The sequence below is a fragment of the Nesoenas mayeri genome (genome assembly GCF_963082525.1).
Source record: "Nesoenas mayeri genome assembly, chromosome: Z".
NCBI classification, from domain to species: domain Eukaryota; kingdom Metazoa; phylum Chordata; class Aves; order Columbiformes; family Columbidae; genus Nesoenas; species Nesoenas mayeri.
The window spans coordinates 20,377,248-20,396,139 of record NC_137542.1 but is presented as its reverse complement, the minus strand read 5'-3'; the positions used below and the strand labels follow the sequence as shown (position 1 = coordinate 20,396,139).

The window sequence follows — 18,892 nt, the reverse complement described above, 5'->3', positions numbered from 1 at the left end:
GTCTCTTCTGGGAGAAAAACAGAACAAAATAAAAAAATCTTTAAAACCTGCATAGTCTATAGCTGAAAAACATTATTTCCCTCCGTGAAAGGCAGAAATTAGAGTTCAAAAACATCACTCTTATAGACTTGAAACTCTTTTACATGTCACTTCTTGTTGTGGATACTGGAATTAATGACTTAGAAAATACAATTGCTATGCACAATGCCGTATTTTCTTCCTTTATCAAGATAATAAAATGTTTTTGGACAAAACAGATGAGAAAGAAAAATGAAGCCAACAAAAGAAATCTACACCAACTGGGTATTATTACCAAAGGAACTAAGAAAGCTGGTATGAAATGTTTTCTGCATAAATTAGAAATATATTATGATGCATGGTATCAAACTTTGAAGCATATGTTATAAATAAAAGCCTGAGGTAAAAAATGAAAAAGAAAAACAACACTTTGTAAAGCGGTTAAATGATCTTCTGGGAAAGCTGTCCTCTGCACAAACTCAGCGTGAAAATTAAACATGAGAAGTACTGCAAACTGTGCACTACAGAATGATCTTTACAAATCTTGGAAGCCAATCCTAGCACCTGACATAGAAAAACCCATAATGTCTAAAACTGGAAGTATTCTTTCTGCTTACTAACTTGTATGAAATTTATCCATAACAAATATTAAATAAATAACTTCTAAATTAAATAAACTCTAATTCTTTAAACTAAAATGAAGAAAAGCTAGTTCCTAGATTATACCTTCCTTGATCACAGAGGCAATCAAGAAATAATTAACAATTACTGATATCTGCAAAGAGGATTTATTCCCAGCCAGGTTAAAGGGAAATTTCCACTTTATTTCTCTACTGGCCTTTTGTCAAGAGAACATAAAAAAATCCTGTATTTTCTTCAGCCAAGAAAATCCTTTTACAAGGCAACTCAGCCTCATGGTACATGAAAGGATGTGGCTGCGACATGGACAGGAAAGTCCATTTTCCACAGGACCTGAACTACTGTTAGTGACTTAACTAATGCAGTTTCGCAACTAGATAGCGGTCCAACATTTTGCACTGCGAGAAGATTTTTATCAAGGGTTTATCTCTAACAGAATACAGTACTCTATAGGGTTGTATCGCTATTGAGATCAACAGAACGATAGGATTCACAATGCTCAGTTCCATTGTCTCTCTCACTTACAGTATCCATTAGGTGTTTTCGTTGTTCTTCATGTATTCTCATAGTCCCTTCAAGTGTCGCACTCACTTCTCACACTGAGTCTCTTTTCATTACTGCTTTCATGCATGACCAGTTTCGCATCCTGTTCCAAAATCCTTTTGTATTCTGCAATATCATTTTTCCACTCTCATTTTCTACCTCCCACTTTGCCACACCAGTTTTTGCTTCATAAGCTATGTTCCCACAATGCATAAAATGCCTCTAAGGAAAGTGCCTTATCATAAGAGGCCTAATGAAGTGTGTGCAGTTTAAAAATAACACACACAAAACCTGAACATCTGCAAATATCTACACCGACCAAGCATAAAAATTATCAAAGGCAAATAAATCTAAATATTAAAATGTCACTATCTGCGATGACTTTTCTGGCCATAACTTCATTCTGAGCTGAGAAAACTGAACAATTCTCTGTCAAGTCTAATAGCGCAAAACCATTCAAATGACAACTAGTTTGACTGCACTACAATGAAATCCTGCAAACCTTTGTTCGCTGCCATAGCTTGAAGGCAACATACCCACAAGCACAGCAGCAATTGCCATCATTACTTAAATTTGGGTTTAATAGTTAAAAGAGGTCAGTTGTTCTGTAAAAATATGGGTCAAGAAGGGGACAAAGCAACAAAATTCTGCCTTCAGTAATACTGGTATGAACTTTAACTAAGCCTATGTGTATCAGTCAGGTTTACTGCAGACTTAAGATGGCATACCTGAAATGTAAATTTAGGGTAATCCATGCAGTATAACCTGGCTTTTAAAGGTTCCATGAGGGTAGAAACACAGTTTCTGCACAAAAAGTCAGCTAATGACTAAGCTACCAGATCGTAATACTACCATAACTATTTTCTAGTAGCCTTTTCAACTATGGTGATGAATGAACAAAGTCTGCAATCTCCTTATTCTGGCAGAGAGGAAATGGGCACAATGTGCAAAGAATCAGATCAGTAGTTGAGCATAAAAGACATCCCATTTTCAAATAAGAGAAAAAAACAGTCCAGCTTTTACAGAATAAGAGTGAATAAGCAATGAAACAAAATCAGTCAATGCCACAATTAAAGTGCAAAAGATTAAAAAAAAATATCCCGGTTATGCTGAGATTGTACTCATGAACTGAGATGACAGCACAGCTTGCTGCAACATACACTTGGATCCACAAGGCTAATAACATAGACCACAGAATTACTCACTTGATTTCCCGAAGACAGTTATAATCTTAAACAGCTTTAATTAGACTTCACATTTTATTCACAAACTGAAATCAAATCATGAAATTATTTCAAGTCTTTACAAAGAGTAAGTACTGAACAATCTTTCTACTTAAAATAAATTAAACCACAATCCTTTGTTTCTGCGCTGCAGACCTAAGAGATGTGCTGTTAGTCATAAAAAGTGTGAGGTAATAGGATTAAATTCTGTCATGCTTGTAAACAAGTTGGAAACATGTAATGATGAACTCAAAATGCTGAGGAAGCTGTACTATTGGATTTAAATCAATGACTGATGTTTTGAACTATGTCAGAGCAAAATGAACTAAGGCAGCTACTAGGTGCCAATGACAGCTGTTTATGTGGAAGTTTTTTGTAACATAAAATCTACACAGTTAAGGACACAAACTTGAGCACAAATCTGTACTGCAAGAACTCATTGAAAAATGAAGGAGAACAAGACAAATGAAGTTATTTGTAGTAATGAATGCTGGTAAAACGAAGGCTTTCTACAAAGACTGAGGAAAATTCACTACATAACGGCCTAAGAAAGCAAGGGAAGAAAAATAAATGACAGAAAAAGAAAACTTATAGATTGATGGATTGTGGATGTACAGTTAGGAGTAGGAGAGTCGGGTGAAAAGGGAAAGAATGAAAGATACAGAGTCTCACAGTAAAATGTTGATTTATAAAGAATTATAGAAGGAAGGCAGTGTCAAAAAGGGGGCAGGCAGAAGATGCAGAATTAAGCAGGACAAAAAAGGAACTGTGTAGAGGACAGAAGACAAATATTTGAAAGGAAACAAAAAAAGGCAACAAAAATACAAAAAAGGTGAAATATAGGGATGGAAACTAAGAACTAGGAGCTGTAGAAGATCTGCTGCCAAGATGAGAAATTTGAAAGATGAGTAGCAGAAAAACAGGTTGGGAAACAGGATGAGTTCTCTTAAGTAAAAGGAAGAAAGCACGGATTTGTTTTGTCTTAAAAGCTGACTAGTTTTAAGAAAGGGTACAGAATGAAAGTAAATTAATTGTTCAGTACACTTCCTCAGAGACACAGATAACAGCATTATGCCAGCATACTGGCCATGATACACTGAGGTAGCAATGTGTCGCACGATAGCAAAAACCACATACCAAAATCGAACATGAAGCCAATCATACTGTGATTACTGTACAACTGTCTGAAACTTGATTTAGTGATTCTCCAACTCTTCAGGACTTATATCAAAGTTATCTGTCAAATGTGGGGTTTTTTTAATGGAAATATTGTTTTATACCTCTAACTGATGCCCTCAAAGGGCTGATGAGTGCCTGTACTAATATGAAATGATTTCTGGTTTGATAACTCCTACAAAAAACAGTTTTAGTATGATAGTGCACAGTAAATTCTGAGGTGCCAAATCTTTGTTAGACATTCAAGCATAAAGCCACTGGATGCTTTGCCAAAGCTTTCCCTCACGGACCCTGTGAGTATGTATACCAGAAAAAGTCAGAATTATTCTAAACTTATTTTAAGGGTATCACAAATGACATCACTTTTGTTGTTAACAACTACAACAGCACGAGTAAATCCATAGGCCAAAATTGTTATACCCCTACAACTTGTCTTGGCACTGTTGTTGAGATTGCCAGTATTAAGTCTACTCTATGAATTCTGCTTCACAGCGACTTCAACACCAGGAAGTCTGCTTCACTGATCTTTCCCTTACCTCATCACTGAAATACTTCTGTGATATTAAGGCACTCAAGGCTTGCAGGGGGAGGGGCATACAATTACTCTAAGTCTGTAGTTATATACTGTTAGCAGAATGAAACACAAATGCAATGTGAGAGAGTGCAAATAATTTGAAGAGTCCATGGCTGTTCAGTAGATATTCAAGAATTTAAATTAACCAGAATACTTTATAAATCTAAAGACGATGGCCTACACACAGGATGATAATTTACCGATAACTGGCAATCAGATAAATAAGAACATTAATAGTTGCTTGCCTTTTTCTTTCCTGACCATTTATATTACAGAGACTTCTAGCTTTAGCAGCATTTTAAAGCCACTAAATTTCCCATCAAAGAAAAATTGCACTCCTGAAATATGATAGATTTCTTTTTTTTTAATCACTAGCATTATACAAATCCATGCTATATATGGTGGACTTTTAGTCCTGGATGACTCCTGAAATGACTGACAAAACTTGAAAATGCAGAATGTTTAATTATTTTTTTCTGAGTGTTGGAGCTTAAGATCACAGACCTGTCTGGTTTACCTTCATCGATTTCTCTTTTAATCAGTAAATTCTGCCCTCAAATCCATTTAAATGAATACAATAAACTTCAGTACATTATAACATTCTTTCATTATACTGTAAGATTCCAAGTGTCCCTCTCAGACACATCCAAAGACAGCACAAACATGAGTGATGAGATTTCAAAAATGTGGGAACAAGATTTTTCAAAGTAATATTTTCTTTTAGGTGGAAGTTCTAATTACCACAAGTAATATTAGTTTTCCTTCCAAAGGGATATCTAATGTAATAAGACTAAAACAGTGATGAGTTTAATAACATAAAAATATCTATTGTAAAGTGAGCAATTAAATTGTGAAACTCCATGCTACATACAATTTCAGAGGCCAAGAATGCAATGGGGATTCACAACCAGGTCTGAACATGTGTAACAAGAGTTATAAAAGGTACCAGAATAAACACTTCAAGAGTGTTACTAAGCTTAGTGTTTCAGGGCTATTGCATTTTTTAACAACTTGACATTATCAACAGGTGGAAAGAAGTAATTTCAAATCTCTACTCTATACTTTTTAGAAATTTCTAGGAAGTGCTTCCTACGGGCTAGTCAGATGGGTAACTGAAAAAACCAGCTTCACGCCACTTCCTAGAGTAGCAATTACAGCATTCCACATTTGTGCAACACTGTCAAGAAGCTAAGTGTCCATCAGTGCAGGATTAGTTTGGCAGATGGTTAGTTTCTTGTACACATATATTTGCTTTTAAATAGGGAACAAGCATCTAGGTGTAGGCTGGAGTTTTTAATCTTAGAAAGAGCACAGGTATTATTCAAATCTCACGGATAACATTAGTCTCATTAAGGCTACCAAACAATTGCAGAAAAGGCCTATATGTAAAATCCAACTGAATATTCTCCACATAGTTCTAAAGAAATATAATGTAGTTCAAATTAAGATCCTGATCAACTTGTATAGTAGCATAGGTAAAGGAGAATTTTTTTTTAAAAACAATATTCAAAGTAATGATTTCCCTGGTAGTATAAAAACAAACAGTTCTCTGCTAATTAAAATGCTAGGCAGACTGCATGTTTTCATTGGAAGAGTATTTACTTAAAACTTGAAAGAGAAACACTTATTACCAAAGGCTAAGTATTACACTTATGAAGGTGCACGCAAGAAATTTCAGAAACACAGTCATGTAAAATCCCAGGGGAAAAAAAATAAAAGGATAACTAAATACTGATTTATTACTGTTTTCAAGACAAATTATCATAGCATAAAAAGGCATTTAATATTTGATTTATGTTGCTTTTTTCTCCATAAAATGAAGATTAAAAAAATACTTAAAATTATGCAAATCACCCAATGGGTCAAAATTCCATTTGTGGTTTTACATGAAACACTGGTATTTCAAAGGGCTATATATTTTGATTTGTTTAGGGTCACTGATTATTATACAGTTAGAAATTTTAGCCTTGTCATGGTACTTCTACCTTAAAAAAAGGAATCAAGAATTACAGTGTAACTGTATATTGTCCCTGCTCCTTTAAATACTCAGTCCTTTCCTACAGAGACAATGTAGTTTTTTTCATATTTTTACTATTTATTATTTTTAAAAGTAGTCTCATGTACTGTGTAATTTGAGATTTTTAATTATTTTGATTATGTGCCTCTTAAGTTTTCTTCCATTCTCTGAATATGCAAATCTTATTTCATGGGTCATTTACATGAAGGGGAACTTGACAGAACTTTCTAAGCCATGATGTCTAACTTATAAGTTAACAAATAAATTTATTTACAATTAGATATTTTTTTCCTGTCCTTCTTCCTCCCATTCCACAGGTTTTTTCCAAACAAAATCTTGTGAAAATCTTGAGTCTTCTGTCACGCAGACTCATTTCTGAGTTAAACATTTCCTTCCAAATAGCTTTATGTAACAACTCAGAATGGCTATCTAATTGCTGTTTCTGGCCTTTCCTGACCATGTCTTTTGTCTGGACCAGTGACACAGAAAGGGATCTTTTTCTTGAATTATGTCAAATATAATGCTAATTACAAAATCCTCCCTTCACTGTTGAGACAGGTAGTTCTACCAGGTAGTGGCAGGTTTCTATGCAGCTATATTCTTCTACAAGGCAAAGTGAAAAATTCTAAGTGATGTTACAAAAATCTTGTCAGAACTGCTATATGAGCCTCTGAGGTGGAACAAACATAAGCAGATTACCATATGCAAATTTTTCAAGGAAATAATTTAAATTTTATGATACATTTGAGAAGCTCTTATCTGTGTTATCAAAGCCCATGGCATGCAGCTGCAATAAAAAAGTGAAAATCTAAACTTCAATCAGTGGGATTGACTTTGTCTTCACAAAACAGCTAATATTAAAATGGATTACACCAACAAATATTGTCCCTACTGTATCCAGCGTCTTCAGGTCTGGAGTAGCCCAGTATAAGAAGCTGTTTATAACTGTAAATTAAAACATCTTGTAGTTTAACTTGTATTACGTTAGGACTGAAATAACTATGACCTTGAATACAGTTTTCCACATTCTATGTATCATATGCAAGTGCTGTCAGAGTTACTAATGGTAAATTTTATTTTCATTTAATTTGTTTCAATTAAATATATAATCAACTATATTTTGACAATCATTCATCCCTGACTCAAAAATACAGAATAAACTAAAAACGGGTCTTCATCTCAGGAAGCAGGTTAATGGTAACATAAAACTGGTAAGAAAAGAAATTCTCTTTGCGACAACCAGTGCTTCACATTGCTTTAGCACTTTGTAAAAGAGATACAATACCCAGGGCTGACCACTTGGACAATCTGCTTAAGTTAAAACTCTAAAATGTTCAAGTTTTTGGAAAGCTTTTTGGCAAAGAAACATATAATTAAGAGCTCTCGTCATACCTCTCTGTTGAACTTTTGGCAGTGAAATACTGAAGTTCCAGCAATGTCTCCCGTGTGGGCTTTTGTTTAAATACTCATTTAATATTCAGATTGCAAATGGAAAATATAAAACTGGAAGTTTTAACAGAGAGTTCTCAATATTCTTTACTTTAGATAACACACTGGAGTATACACAGGGATCTGATGCACCCACTGCTATATGTGACCTTGTGTCAATTTTAGTTCATTTTCATAATGAATTACTGAGAATTAACATCAGAAAAGGATTGTCATTATAGGAATTTACCACAAGTACTTTACTTAACACTTCTTTATATAATTATGCAAAGATATGAGGAGGTAAGATTACACTGGATTTTAGGATTTAATTAATTTAAGCTTAAAGGTCTCCTTACCTTCTATTGCTGAAAGTAGAACACGAGAATGGTCATATGCAATTACATTCGCATATCTATTCTTTGGTTTGTTTACTTCCAGGTTAGAGTGTTCCCATGTGAACTGCTGACCAGGATCGATAGACTTCAAGAAAGAAAGAGAAGAAAAGGAAATTTTCAGCTAAGGAGTATGTACTTCTTGTATTTATAATGATTACAAACCATATGCTTTCATAGTTTACTCCGGAAACACTTTGCTTCTGGAAGGAAATTATTACTTTGAAACATATTGTAACATATTATATAAAGCCTTTTGTATTTATGCATCTGAAATTTCCATCAGGAATTTAAACCATAGACTTCACGAATCCACACTTTCTCTCCAGAAAAGCAAGTTTATGGTATCCACCTTTTTATCTTTTCCCTCAGTTTGGCAAGTCAGGGGTTCTAGCATAACACAGAATGAAAAAAATGCCAGAAATCTCAAAAATAGCAGGATGAAGGAGAACAAATATTATAGTCTTTCCCTATTACTAAATGTACATGTTGAAACAATTCAGTATCCTTTTTACTAAATAAACTCTGAATGCTCCTGAAGAAGTTTTCAAGAAGAAAAATAATGTTGCTTCCAGAAGAAATATAATGTTGTTTCTCTTCTTTCACTTTGATGCCAGGCCAACACATGATACCAGTGTTGCTCAGGGAACAAACAGCATATCATCCAGGGACAGCATAAAGAGACTTGATTTTTATTTCCTTGAGTCATAAATACGAGAGCAATTCAGGCATATTTAAATTTTTAATGATCTCTTATTTATACATATAACTATATATGGTCCTAGAATCACTGTTTATTTCCTGCTTCCTTCATGTTCCATGGAGGTACTGAAGCATGTTGCACATTCCTTCACCCTTCATCAGTAGGAAGACTCCAGGCTCTACCACTTACTTTTACCTCTATGGTTGAGGTATACATACAACTGTGTAAATACAAAATACTTAACAAGTAACACTTGCTTATGCCCACTATGGTAGTGGCTGTATGAAAGGTCATCTCATACTAAGAAGTCATGATTAATCATGTATTGTTTTACTTTCCCTTTCTGTAACATTGGAGACCTTAAAATCATTTTATCCACGTGTATATGCAAGCCAGGTTTGCGGCTCATGTCCTTTGCCTAATCCTAGTATCAATCAGCAGCTCCCTATGCCAGGCTGCTGTAAATTATAAAAACTAATGACACAGGTAAGCCTTGATGGGGCAGCTCTCCAACACTGTGCTTCAGTGACTAGATCAGCAACAAAGCACAAGTTGGAAGCTCCATACTGTCACTACAGCATCAACCCACTACTTTTACATTCCTTATGCTGGCTCCTCCCAGGGTTGCAACAGCTGTGAGTCCATTTTATATTAATGGAAATGAAATATGACCTGTAATATATTAGAGTAGGTATTATCAGAGAATGAACATGTTTGAAAATAATTAATGTGATCTATTAGGATTTATTCTTTAGATTAATAATCACTACTTGGACAGTGAGAAATCTGTTCCATTCTTATGCATCTTTACATATACTATTTATTTATGTAACATCCAGAGAATGGCTTTTCTTCTTTCTTGAGATTATTCTAAATAAAAAAAAACATTTTGCCTGGCTCCCTGATAAGGAAGGCCTTCAAATACTCCAGCATTTCTGATTAGGAAACCAAGTCCCGCTACCTTATCCTATCTACTAATACCCTAGACTAAATAAACTTTCATAACAGTTGCCAGCTAATTTTCCTGAATTTTGTTACCTTTCATTACAGTTCTCTGGAACTAGGTCTGGCTGAGCTACTCTGCATAACTTAGCTGAGATCTGCTGAGCAGAGGAGTGTGATGATTTGGGCTCTGGCCCACCCTTTGCATACTGCTTTACCACAGTAGTTGAGGCAGAGTATGTGGCAGCTCCTCCTTCAAAAGCAAATGAAATGGGACTTTTTAGAGGAATGAGGAAGAAATGAACTGTTTGGGAGCATGATGAAGGCCATGAAGATATTAATTGTGGTTTGGGCTAACAGTTTTAAACTAAGAGTGGAGAGATTCATGCTACAAATGAGGAAGAAACATTTTACAATGAGGGCGGTGAAACACTGACACAGGTTGCCCAGAGAGGTGGTGGGTGCCCCATCCCTGGAAAGATTCAGGGCCAGGCTTGTGGGGGCTCTGAGCCATTTGACCTAGTTGAAGAGGGGTTGGACTAGATGTCCTTCAGAAGTCCCTTCCAACTCAAACTGTTCTAGGATTCCATGATTCTATGATTAAGTCACTTGTGAAAATAGACATCACTTCTGTGCTGTGCTTATTGCATAAACATAGTACCCTGACCCTTCCAATATTAGGGTTTGGTCCTTCTCCGACCAAAACATTACTTTTTTTACTACATAGTGAAATTCACAGCAATGTTTTCCCATCCTCTGAGATGGATGTCTCATAGAATTTTAAGCAGGTAAGCCTTGCTTTATTTAAAAACACAGATTTTACTGCTAAGTGCTATTTATTTCACCTGAAGTGAGGGGAAAAAAATTGGACACGCTTCCATCACCACTGGCAAGAGAGAAGTCTCATACATATATATTTAATTTAAGACATGTAATATACCTCTTCATCAGCTGACAAGAAATTCATCTACATCATATGACTTGAAAAGCAATCAAATTTACATAATGACTTCTCTGAGTAAGAATCTCCCCTCTTTTCTTTTTTGAGTGAATGGAGATAAATAACTTGTACATGGTGCTTGCAGGCCAAGTTTTCAGTACTTTAGAAAGTAATTACTATGTGTTTAGCTCAGAACTCTAGTACTAATTTGGAACATAAACACAGTAATTTTAAAATAAACATCTACACTATCTGTGACTACCTAGTCAGAATTTTTTGAGAGGCATATATGTAAACATGACAGCTGCATCCCACTGCCCCAGAATGGGGCAATACTGCTCTGCATTTTTCTAGACATGTAACTGAAAGAGACTTTCTGCCTGATCTTTAAGGTTTTTAGCTACAGTTCACAAATATTCTGGAAATTACTCCACAATATAAGATATCACATATGTTTCTCTTCACACTTGACAAGAAAACTAGAAAATAACAGAACAAACTGGCTGACTAACATGCTGAGTTTTGAGCCTGGACTGCAGGACTTGGGCTTTACCCTATAAAAAATAAAACGGACATACACATATTAAAAAAACCAAACCAAACCAAAAAACCAAACACATAGGTTATCTATTCATCATTACAACTATTTGCAAACACAAAGTTCAAGGTGCATTTCTGCATATAGAGTTACACTTAGAAAATTATGGTCTAAGTAAATTCTTACCCATTATGAGAGCTTCAGCTCTATATTATACCTACAGTTAATGTGAATTTATAGATTATGCTGATACTTTACATTTACAGCTTAGCTTGAACTGTTCAGTATTCTTCTTCCCCTTTTCATCCCTTACTGTTTAAGTGATCTAAACCTTCTTTTCAATACCAAGAAAAAATAAAACAGCAGCTTTCTGTGTAATCTATTTGTAGAAGTAAATGAGGATATGTTCATCACAGCAGCACATGACATTCCCCATTCACTTCTTTGTATGATGTATGGCCAGATGGTGTAATTCAGTGATTAATATTTAGGCCCACATGCAGACATAGTTAACATAAATTATGTCAAAACCAGGCAAATGGACTGAACTTTAATCATTCCTGTTTTTCTCACCAATCTGAACCACTTTGTGGCCTTACCATCCTCCCACAAAACACTGTTTTGGCAAAAGAAAGTTAATCTATATTTCCTCAGACATAATAGCCACTCTGAAACAAAGAGTAGAGTGGTATTGGCAGACACATTTCAGAAGTGTGAAAGACCAATAACTCATGAATAACAAGTCTGTACTAACAGTTTTAATGAGTGTTTTAATGGTTTAATGGATGGTACTTTAAAAGGATTTCTAGTATATTCATTCTGAAAGCTTGCCTTCAATAAAGCTGTCATTAACAAAGAACTGGATTTCTTCATAGCATAACTGTGTAGTATGGGTGCTTTGTGCAAAAGAAAAAAAGATATCTGTAATACTGCTATTACCCTCCCATGCTTTGACTAATCTTTCAGCTATTGTGTTCTAAATGGCTGGCTGCCGAAAAAAGTCTGATCCGTTACTGTGAAAAGACTTTAGCAATATTTACTAGTACGATACAGTTTTCACAAAATAATTCTTTGACTATGAATCATGGTAACTAAAAAGTGTTTCCAAAATAATTTCAAACAACCCCTCTCCAATAAACTCTGTACCTCCTCATTGTGAAGTTTTCCTTTCTGCTACTTAAACAGGAGGCAAATGTTCCCTACTGTGATCCTGAGTCTGTCAGGAGTATATCCTGGTACACTACCAGGGAATACATGAGTATGACAAAATGCCACCCTTCTGATGTAAGCTGACATATATCTGCCTGCCCTGCAACAGTGCTCTACTAAGGGTCACTAACTATGCCAACAAATTAAGAGCCAGCAGGTTCGAGTCTTTGTGAGTCATGGGGATTATGAGTTACTGCACAGGTTTCACAAGCCCAGAAGGACATGTCCTGTAAAGAATTTCCCAGTACTGTAGGCACTGTGTTTGAGGCCCAAATTAAATCATCTAAACACACTGGGTCATGGAGAAACCTAAGAGCAGACAGAGGAAGAAGAACGAAGAAGATAAATTTGAGAGGATGTCAATGCAGATAGACTCTGCACAACTGGAGAAAGCAGTCAGCTACCCATAAAAATGAACAATTTGACCCTCATACCAATGTCAGTGACTGCGATGAGAATTTGATATCATAGTTGATGAATCTATAATAGGATGCTATTGTATTATGCAGGAAACTTGCTAATAGAATGAGATTTACATACTACATTACCAAAACATGAATGCTAGATGCATGAACATTAATACACAATCACAGCAACTTGCCAACTGGAATTACGTTTTCTTTTTAAAGCAGAGGTTTTCACATTGCCCTGCAAAGGCTGCCATTTCTAAGAGAAATGAGGGGACAAAACCACATTTTTTACATAACTAAATCTTATTTGGAACTCAAATATATGTTTCTATTCTGGTCCTAAAAACAGTTAAAAGTGCACAGATGAGATTTCCTCTTGACTCTCGAGGGAAAGTGAAGCAACTGTTCACAAGCATCTAGAAACACAACTAAGGGTTTTGCCAAACTCCTCTCCAGAACAAAGACAGGTCAATATTCCTTTAACTAAATGACATCATTTACAACTTGATTCTAATGGAATCGAACAAGTTATATTTCATATAACTAAAGTACACTGAAGGAGGGAAACCATTTGAAAATGCGTTTGAAGGAGAGTCTCTATTCTATAAAAAGCTTTAAAAAGCTTGACTTTTTAAGAACCAGCCCTACTGTTTTGCATTTCTTTGCCTCCAGTGTTAAGTGTAATCTGTTTATTCCCCATCTGCAATTAAAATCCTTTGACCATGATATCATAACCACTCGTAGTGGAAATAATTTTCTATTGAGAACAGAGGATTACATGCAACTTCAGGTACAAAATAAACATCAGGATCACAAGAATACTTGAGTAATGAAAAACGTGGCTTAGATTAAATATTTTTGTGATTAAAGTATCTTATTGTTTTGGCTTACATAATATATGAAATACAGCAGCTCTTAAACACTAAACTTTGTAATTGTCTCTTATGAGACACTGCTGCTGCTTTAAATTTTCAATATATTTTTAGAGCACAGTCAACATTTATTTTTTTAATAAGGAAGTAAACAAGTGAAATTCTTCACTGATTCCTCTGTTTCCCTCCATAACGCCCATAAAAGTATCGCAAAGGCCCCACAAAACTCATTTTTACCTATAATGACCTACATAGTCTGTCATTGAATAGTTTTTCTTGCTAGAAGAAGTAGACTACTTTTCTTTTCCTACACATATCACTGGTTTTGGTTGGGCAAAATAAAACTGACATTAGAGTATTTGAGTATTTAAACAGTCTCTGTGGAATCCTTATGCAAAATAGCATTAGGAATCAGTCCAAAACCTATAATGCTAATATGATAACACCAGATTTCTTTTATCTGAATATTCTTTTAATTATATAAGCATAAACAAATGCTGTTTTCCCAAGGAAGCATTCACAGATCAAAGGAAGGAGATAATACGTTACTATAAATCTTTTGACTATTGCCACTTCGGATTCATGCATTATGTCTTTTAAAATCTCTATCATAACTATTCTGTGGCTTGGATAGCATCCTAGGTAAAACTAAGCACCAAACAAACTAGGTGAATGAAACAGCATATGTGCTATTAATAAGAAGACAAACAACTTTTCATCGTTCACCGACTACACTAATTGTTTCTCAATAAATGGAGCACATCCTGTGAAAGCAAAGTTACAGAACACCAATAAATGCTGTTTGTAATATTAGAAAATAGGAAACTTGTGCAGATAAAGAATAAAAACCCATTTTTTTTTTTCTCAGAAGAAACTGATTTTTGCATATGACTCACTACTATATACAATGATTTGGTGGCTAGGTGCAGCTGCTTCTTTGGTATGGATTCATTCAGTAGGTTACCTGTTCTTCATGGACTACTAAAGCGTTTTATATAAATAATAAGTTTTATATGTGCTTCTACTACATAAATTTTATTGTGTTTTAGTGTCCAGTGTTTATCTTATTGCAGCTTAAAGTAAAAAAAAGATAAATGTACTATATTCTGTAAATTGTCTTCTTATCACAAACCCTACCCACTGATACTGAAAAGCTACAATAAAACTTTCAATAGTACCACAGTGTGGCACACAGTAAAAATTCATTTTTTTCCAATACTCATCATTAAAGCAAAAGACTGGCTGTAATTTACAGCGAGATGCCTGATGAGGAAAAATACTTCTTGTAATGTCAGTTAAACAGTGCACACACACACATACACTGTAAATCATACAATTACACATATAAAAGTATGACTACAGATCCCAGATAATAAATATAAAACTATTTTACAGAAGACTCAGGAATTTACTTTGGAGGAAGAGATTTTCTGTTCTATGTTATAAGAGGAAATGACTTTCCAAATACATCTAGTGTATTGTATATAATAGGCAGAAAATAACTGTTCTGATTCCGTCTATCTCCATGACCACTTTTTATTGTTAAATTCTGAAGCCTGAGTCAAAAAGGAGATATGATATAAAGGTTAGTTTCTTATGAATATGGCTTTCTGCTTAGCAGCTGTCAAGTCCATATGGAGCCTTGCATTACATAAAAATCCCACTGAAACTGCCAAAGTCAGCGAAAACTCTGTAATAATCAGCTGGGGTCAAGAACCTTGTTTTTAAATTAGAGAATACAAAAGAAATGTGACATAAAGGATATGTCATGTTAACAAGGTAAACCGACATTTTGCTAAAGGTTGGGGATTGCAAAGGTAATACTAATTAATGAAGGATCATGAAAAATTTATTTTGAAGTAGAAATGAACTTCACTGAGAAGAGGACATACCACTACCTATCTCCTTTTATCACATCATAGTCATGAAGCAGTTGTGGTTTTTTCCTTTTTTTTTTTTTTTAAGTTTTCCCTGAGAATATATAGTTTATACTATGCATATTGCTACTTACTGTATTGCAATACCTAGTTTCCCAACTTTCCACATTACCCTGCGCATTCCTTTTAGAAAGGCAGTGCAGAGGGATGCAGTTTGGGCTTCTTATTTCAATAATAGCAATTTCAGGTTCTTTCTCAACTAGATTTCCCACAGTATGAAAAAGAATGTATTATTAGAAAAACAAAACCAAAGACCAACAAAAAACCCAAAACAAACACCAAAAAAAATCCCATTTTGGAAGCTTTGTGCCAGATGAATGGAGAACAGTAGGTTGATCTTGGGATTATTTGAAGAAAGTAATCCTGTCTTCTCTCATGGTCTAGGTCTACAAAGAAGTTTTCCTTCACCTTCCCTAGAAGGCTGCAAGGGAGTTTAGGAGGTTTTTTAGAAAATAATGCCAGAGGGTATAAAATAGCAGAGGATACAGCACATAGATGTGTGCCTTCTGTGAAAGCACATCTTTTTCTCCTTTGGAAGTAGTGAAGAGATGGGACGGTTTTTGTTTGTCTGTCTGAAGAGAAAGTGGGAACACCCAAGGAAGTGCCACTCTTTAGAATGGAGAAAATCAAACTTTTATACAATTTTGATCAAAAGGCAGTGGATAGAACAGGAGTAAGGATGGAACTGAAGCAAATATTGAAATACTTCTGAAGAGCTGAAAAAGGTGCATAAAACAGGAAAATATGTGTTTGAGTTGTGAAACAGGTAATTTTTTTGAAATGGCAATCAAAGTAGGGTGTGCTAAAAAAAATAATTAAAACATCCTTTTGAAATGGAGCTAACCTTCTGAAAGAAATTGTACAAGCTGGAGAAGTCAGTGTTCATCAGGAAACTGTACATATATATTTTATTTCATGGTATGGCAAAGTTGTCATAACAGTTGTGGTACACTATCAGTCTATTTTTTTAAGAATTTCATCCATGCAATGTAAGAAATTCCATAAAAAGTAAAATTAAATAATGGAATGCCAAGGAGAAATGGGAATTATGAAAAAAAATCATCAGTGGTAAGTGATGAAAAACGTTTGTTTCTCCAAATGGGAATTAACTGGAGGACTTTATTACCATCAAGAAAGGTCAGTGGTTTCCTACTGCATGTTACACCTTTAACTCTAGAAGATGAAAAATATCCATTTTTCCTTCTGTGTCACCAGTTCAGACGTAATCTGAAGTGATAATAACTGAACTGTTACCATCTGTACTGTACCCATGTCTGACTTGGAATCGGATCGGTGCTTTTTAGGGACACTAGTGAGGACTGCTGCTGAAAGAGAAGGTCCCAATCCCTGACCACAAATGTTCCCACCAGCTCCCTTCTGCTGGCACTAGAGCTCATGCAGCCATGTGGTGAGCTAGTTCAGGGAATTGATCCAACTGAAAACAGCAAAGAAAAATAAAACAATTAGTTTTCAGCTGAATCTGTTTCCTGAGATAATCCTTGAACAGCTGCACACGCGCTAGTGCCAGGAGTGGCACATGAGAGACAACAGGAACGGACTGCCAAGACAGGGAGATGACTTACAGTGATTATCAAACTGCAGCCTTAGTCCACTGCCTAGACTAGACCATGAAATCAAATAGCAGTTCTTTTCACTAATTCTGTTTCAAAATGGATGAACCTTGGAGTAGATGAAAATGAAGGGGGATCTCTAAAGCTGAAATTTCAAAGATAAATGTTGAAGCCCCTTGGACAATGTGAACGAAGCTTGATGTTGGGCCACAGTTGCCCATATTTCAGTCTTGAATGTCTAATCACTCGGCCCTATATGGTATGTTTTATTTAAAAAAAAAAAAAAAAGTTAAAACTTTTTACACAGATTCATAAAAAGTTCTGGAGGGACAGATACTAAGAATTTAATGATTTAATGAATCTACACAATGCTGGCAAACACTAAGCTTAAGATTACATTCTTAAGATGATTTTAATGATTTAAATAATGAAGGAAATATAAAACACCAAAACTTGTAAGAAGGTTATATTACAGCATAAGAACTATGTCATCTCCCCCATGTGTTCAAGATGTAGCAAAGGTGTATTGTTTGCTTTTATGAAAGTTAAACTACATTATTTGTCTTGTAATTTTATTTATTAAATGGAATTTCTCACACAGATATTCCAAGGAATTTGCCCATTGTAAAACTGGAAATCATTGTCAAATTCATACCAAACATTATCTTCTTCTATAGTGAACATTGTGTCATATAAATTTCCCTGCTTCTTAATATGCTACAGTTTTCATACCTAAGAACAGAGGATTTACACACAGAAATGTGAGAAGATACTCCCACATTTTTTGTGATTGCAGCAGTAAACAGCAGCCCTGAGATGCTTTTCAAACACATCTATTTCCATCAATAGTTGAGACTATATTTTCCTTTTGACATCTAATGAGACCATTTTTTAGAGCAGTCTTATGGTCTTTCTGAACAGCATGTTCAATCAAATAACAAGCAATTGTAGTTCTCTATCATGGTAGTATTAATTTTTAACATTTTCTGTCAAGAATTTTAAAATACATTGGGCATTTACAGGATCTCTGTACCATGCAGTCAAATGTTACTATGGAATCAACCTGTGAAAGTGTTCTTCAGTGTTTTTTATTGTACTGTCAGCATTCTTATCAACCTACAAATGCAATGAACGTGCAGTCTCTAAAAAAACGAGAGTAACAGGGGTTTTTACTCTACCACGCTAACAAAGTCTTGGGAAGTTTTAAGCAAGGATTAGTGACACAACAGACTATAAAGGAAATACTGTGTCAGTGATCCCTCTGGGAGCTGTTAATTCTTGGACCACTGACATGACTGCCCATAGCTGGTCTAAAGAAGCATTCTTTTTCTGATGGTTCAGTGCATACTTACTCCACAGATTTTTGACATTGACCATATCGACACTGAAGAAACAGCTATAATTTGCTGTATTTAATGGATGGCTATTGAAGTGCCTTTAGCCACAAATTACTGAGATGAGAGGCTGTTACTTTCCACAGTACCAATGCCTGTTTCGGGAGGTATACTCCATGGATTACTGACAAGGTGGCTTGTAAATGATTACTCTCTTCCAGTTCAATTCTTTCATGCTCTTAGACCATCATTCACAGATTACCAATCTGTTAATATTGATAGAAGGAAAATACAACGTCTTGAAACTGTCAGATTAGGAAAGACACCAATCAATTGCAGATTCTTTTAATCCATGCAAAATTAACACAATGGATTAAAACTTCTTTGGAGCTTGTACTGTATGTGTCCTGTCAACATTACACA

General features: G+C 35.1%; 1 protein-coding gene across 1 annotated transcript in view; it reads right to left on the bottom strand.

Annotated features, from left to right (window-relative positions):
- The window catches only part of PTPRD (protein tyrosine phosphatase receptor type D), a gene marked incomplete at its 5' end in the record, with an annotated part of 277,673 nt that overhangs the window by 51,819 nt on the left and 206,962 nt on the right, over positions 1-18,892 (bottom strand). The window contains one exon of the mRNA XM_080361919.1: positions 7,978-8,101. Within this exon, the coding sequence (XP_080218045.1) occupies positions 7,978-8,101 (124 nt within the window). The remainder of the gene's footprint in view (positions 1-7,977; positions 8,102-18,892) is intronic.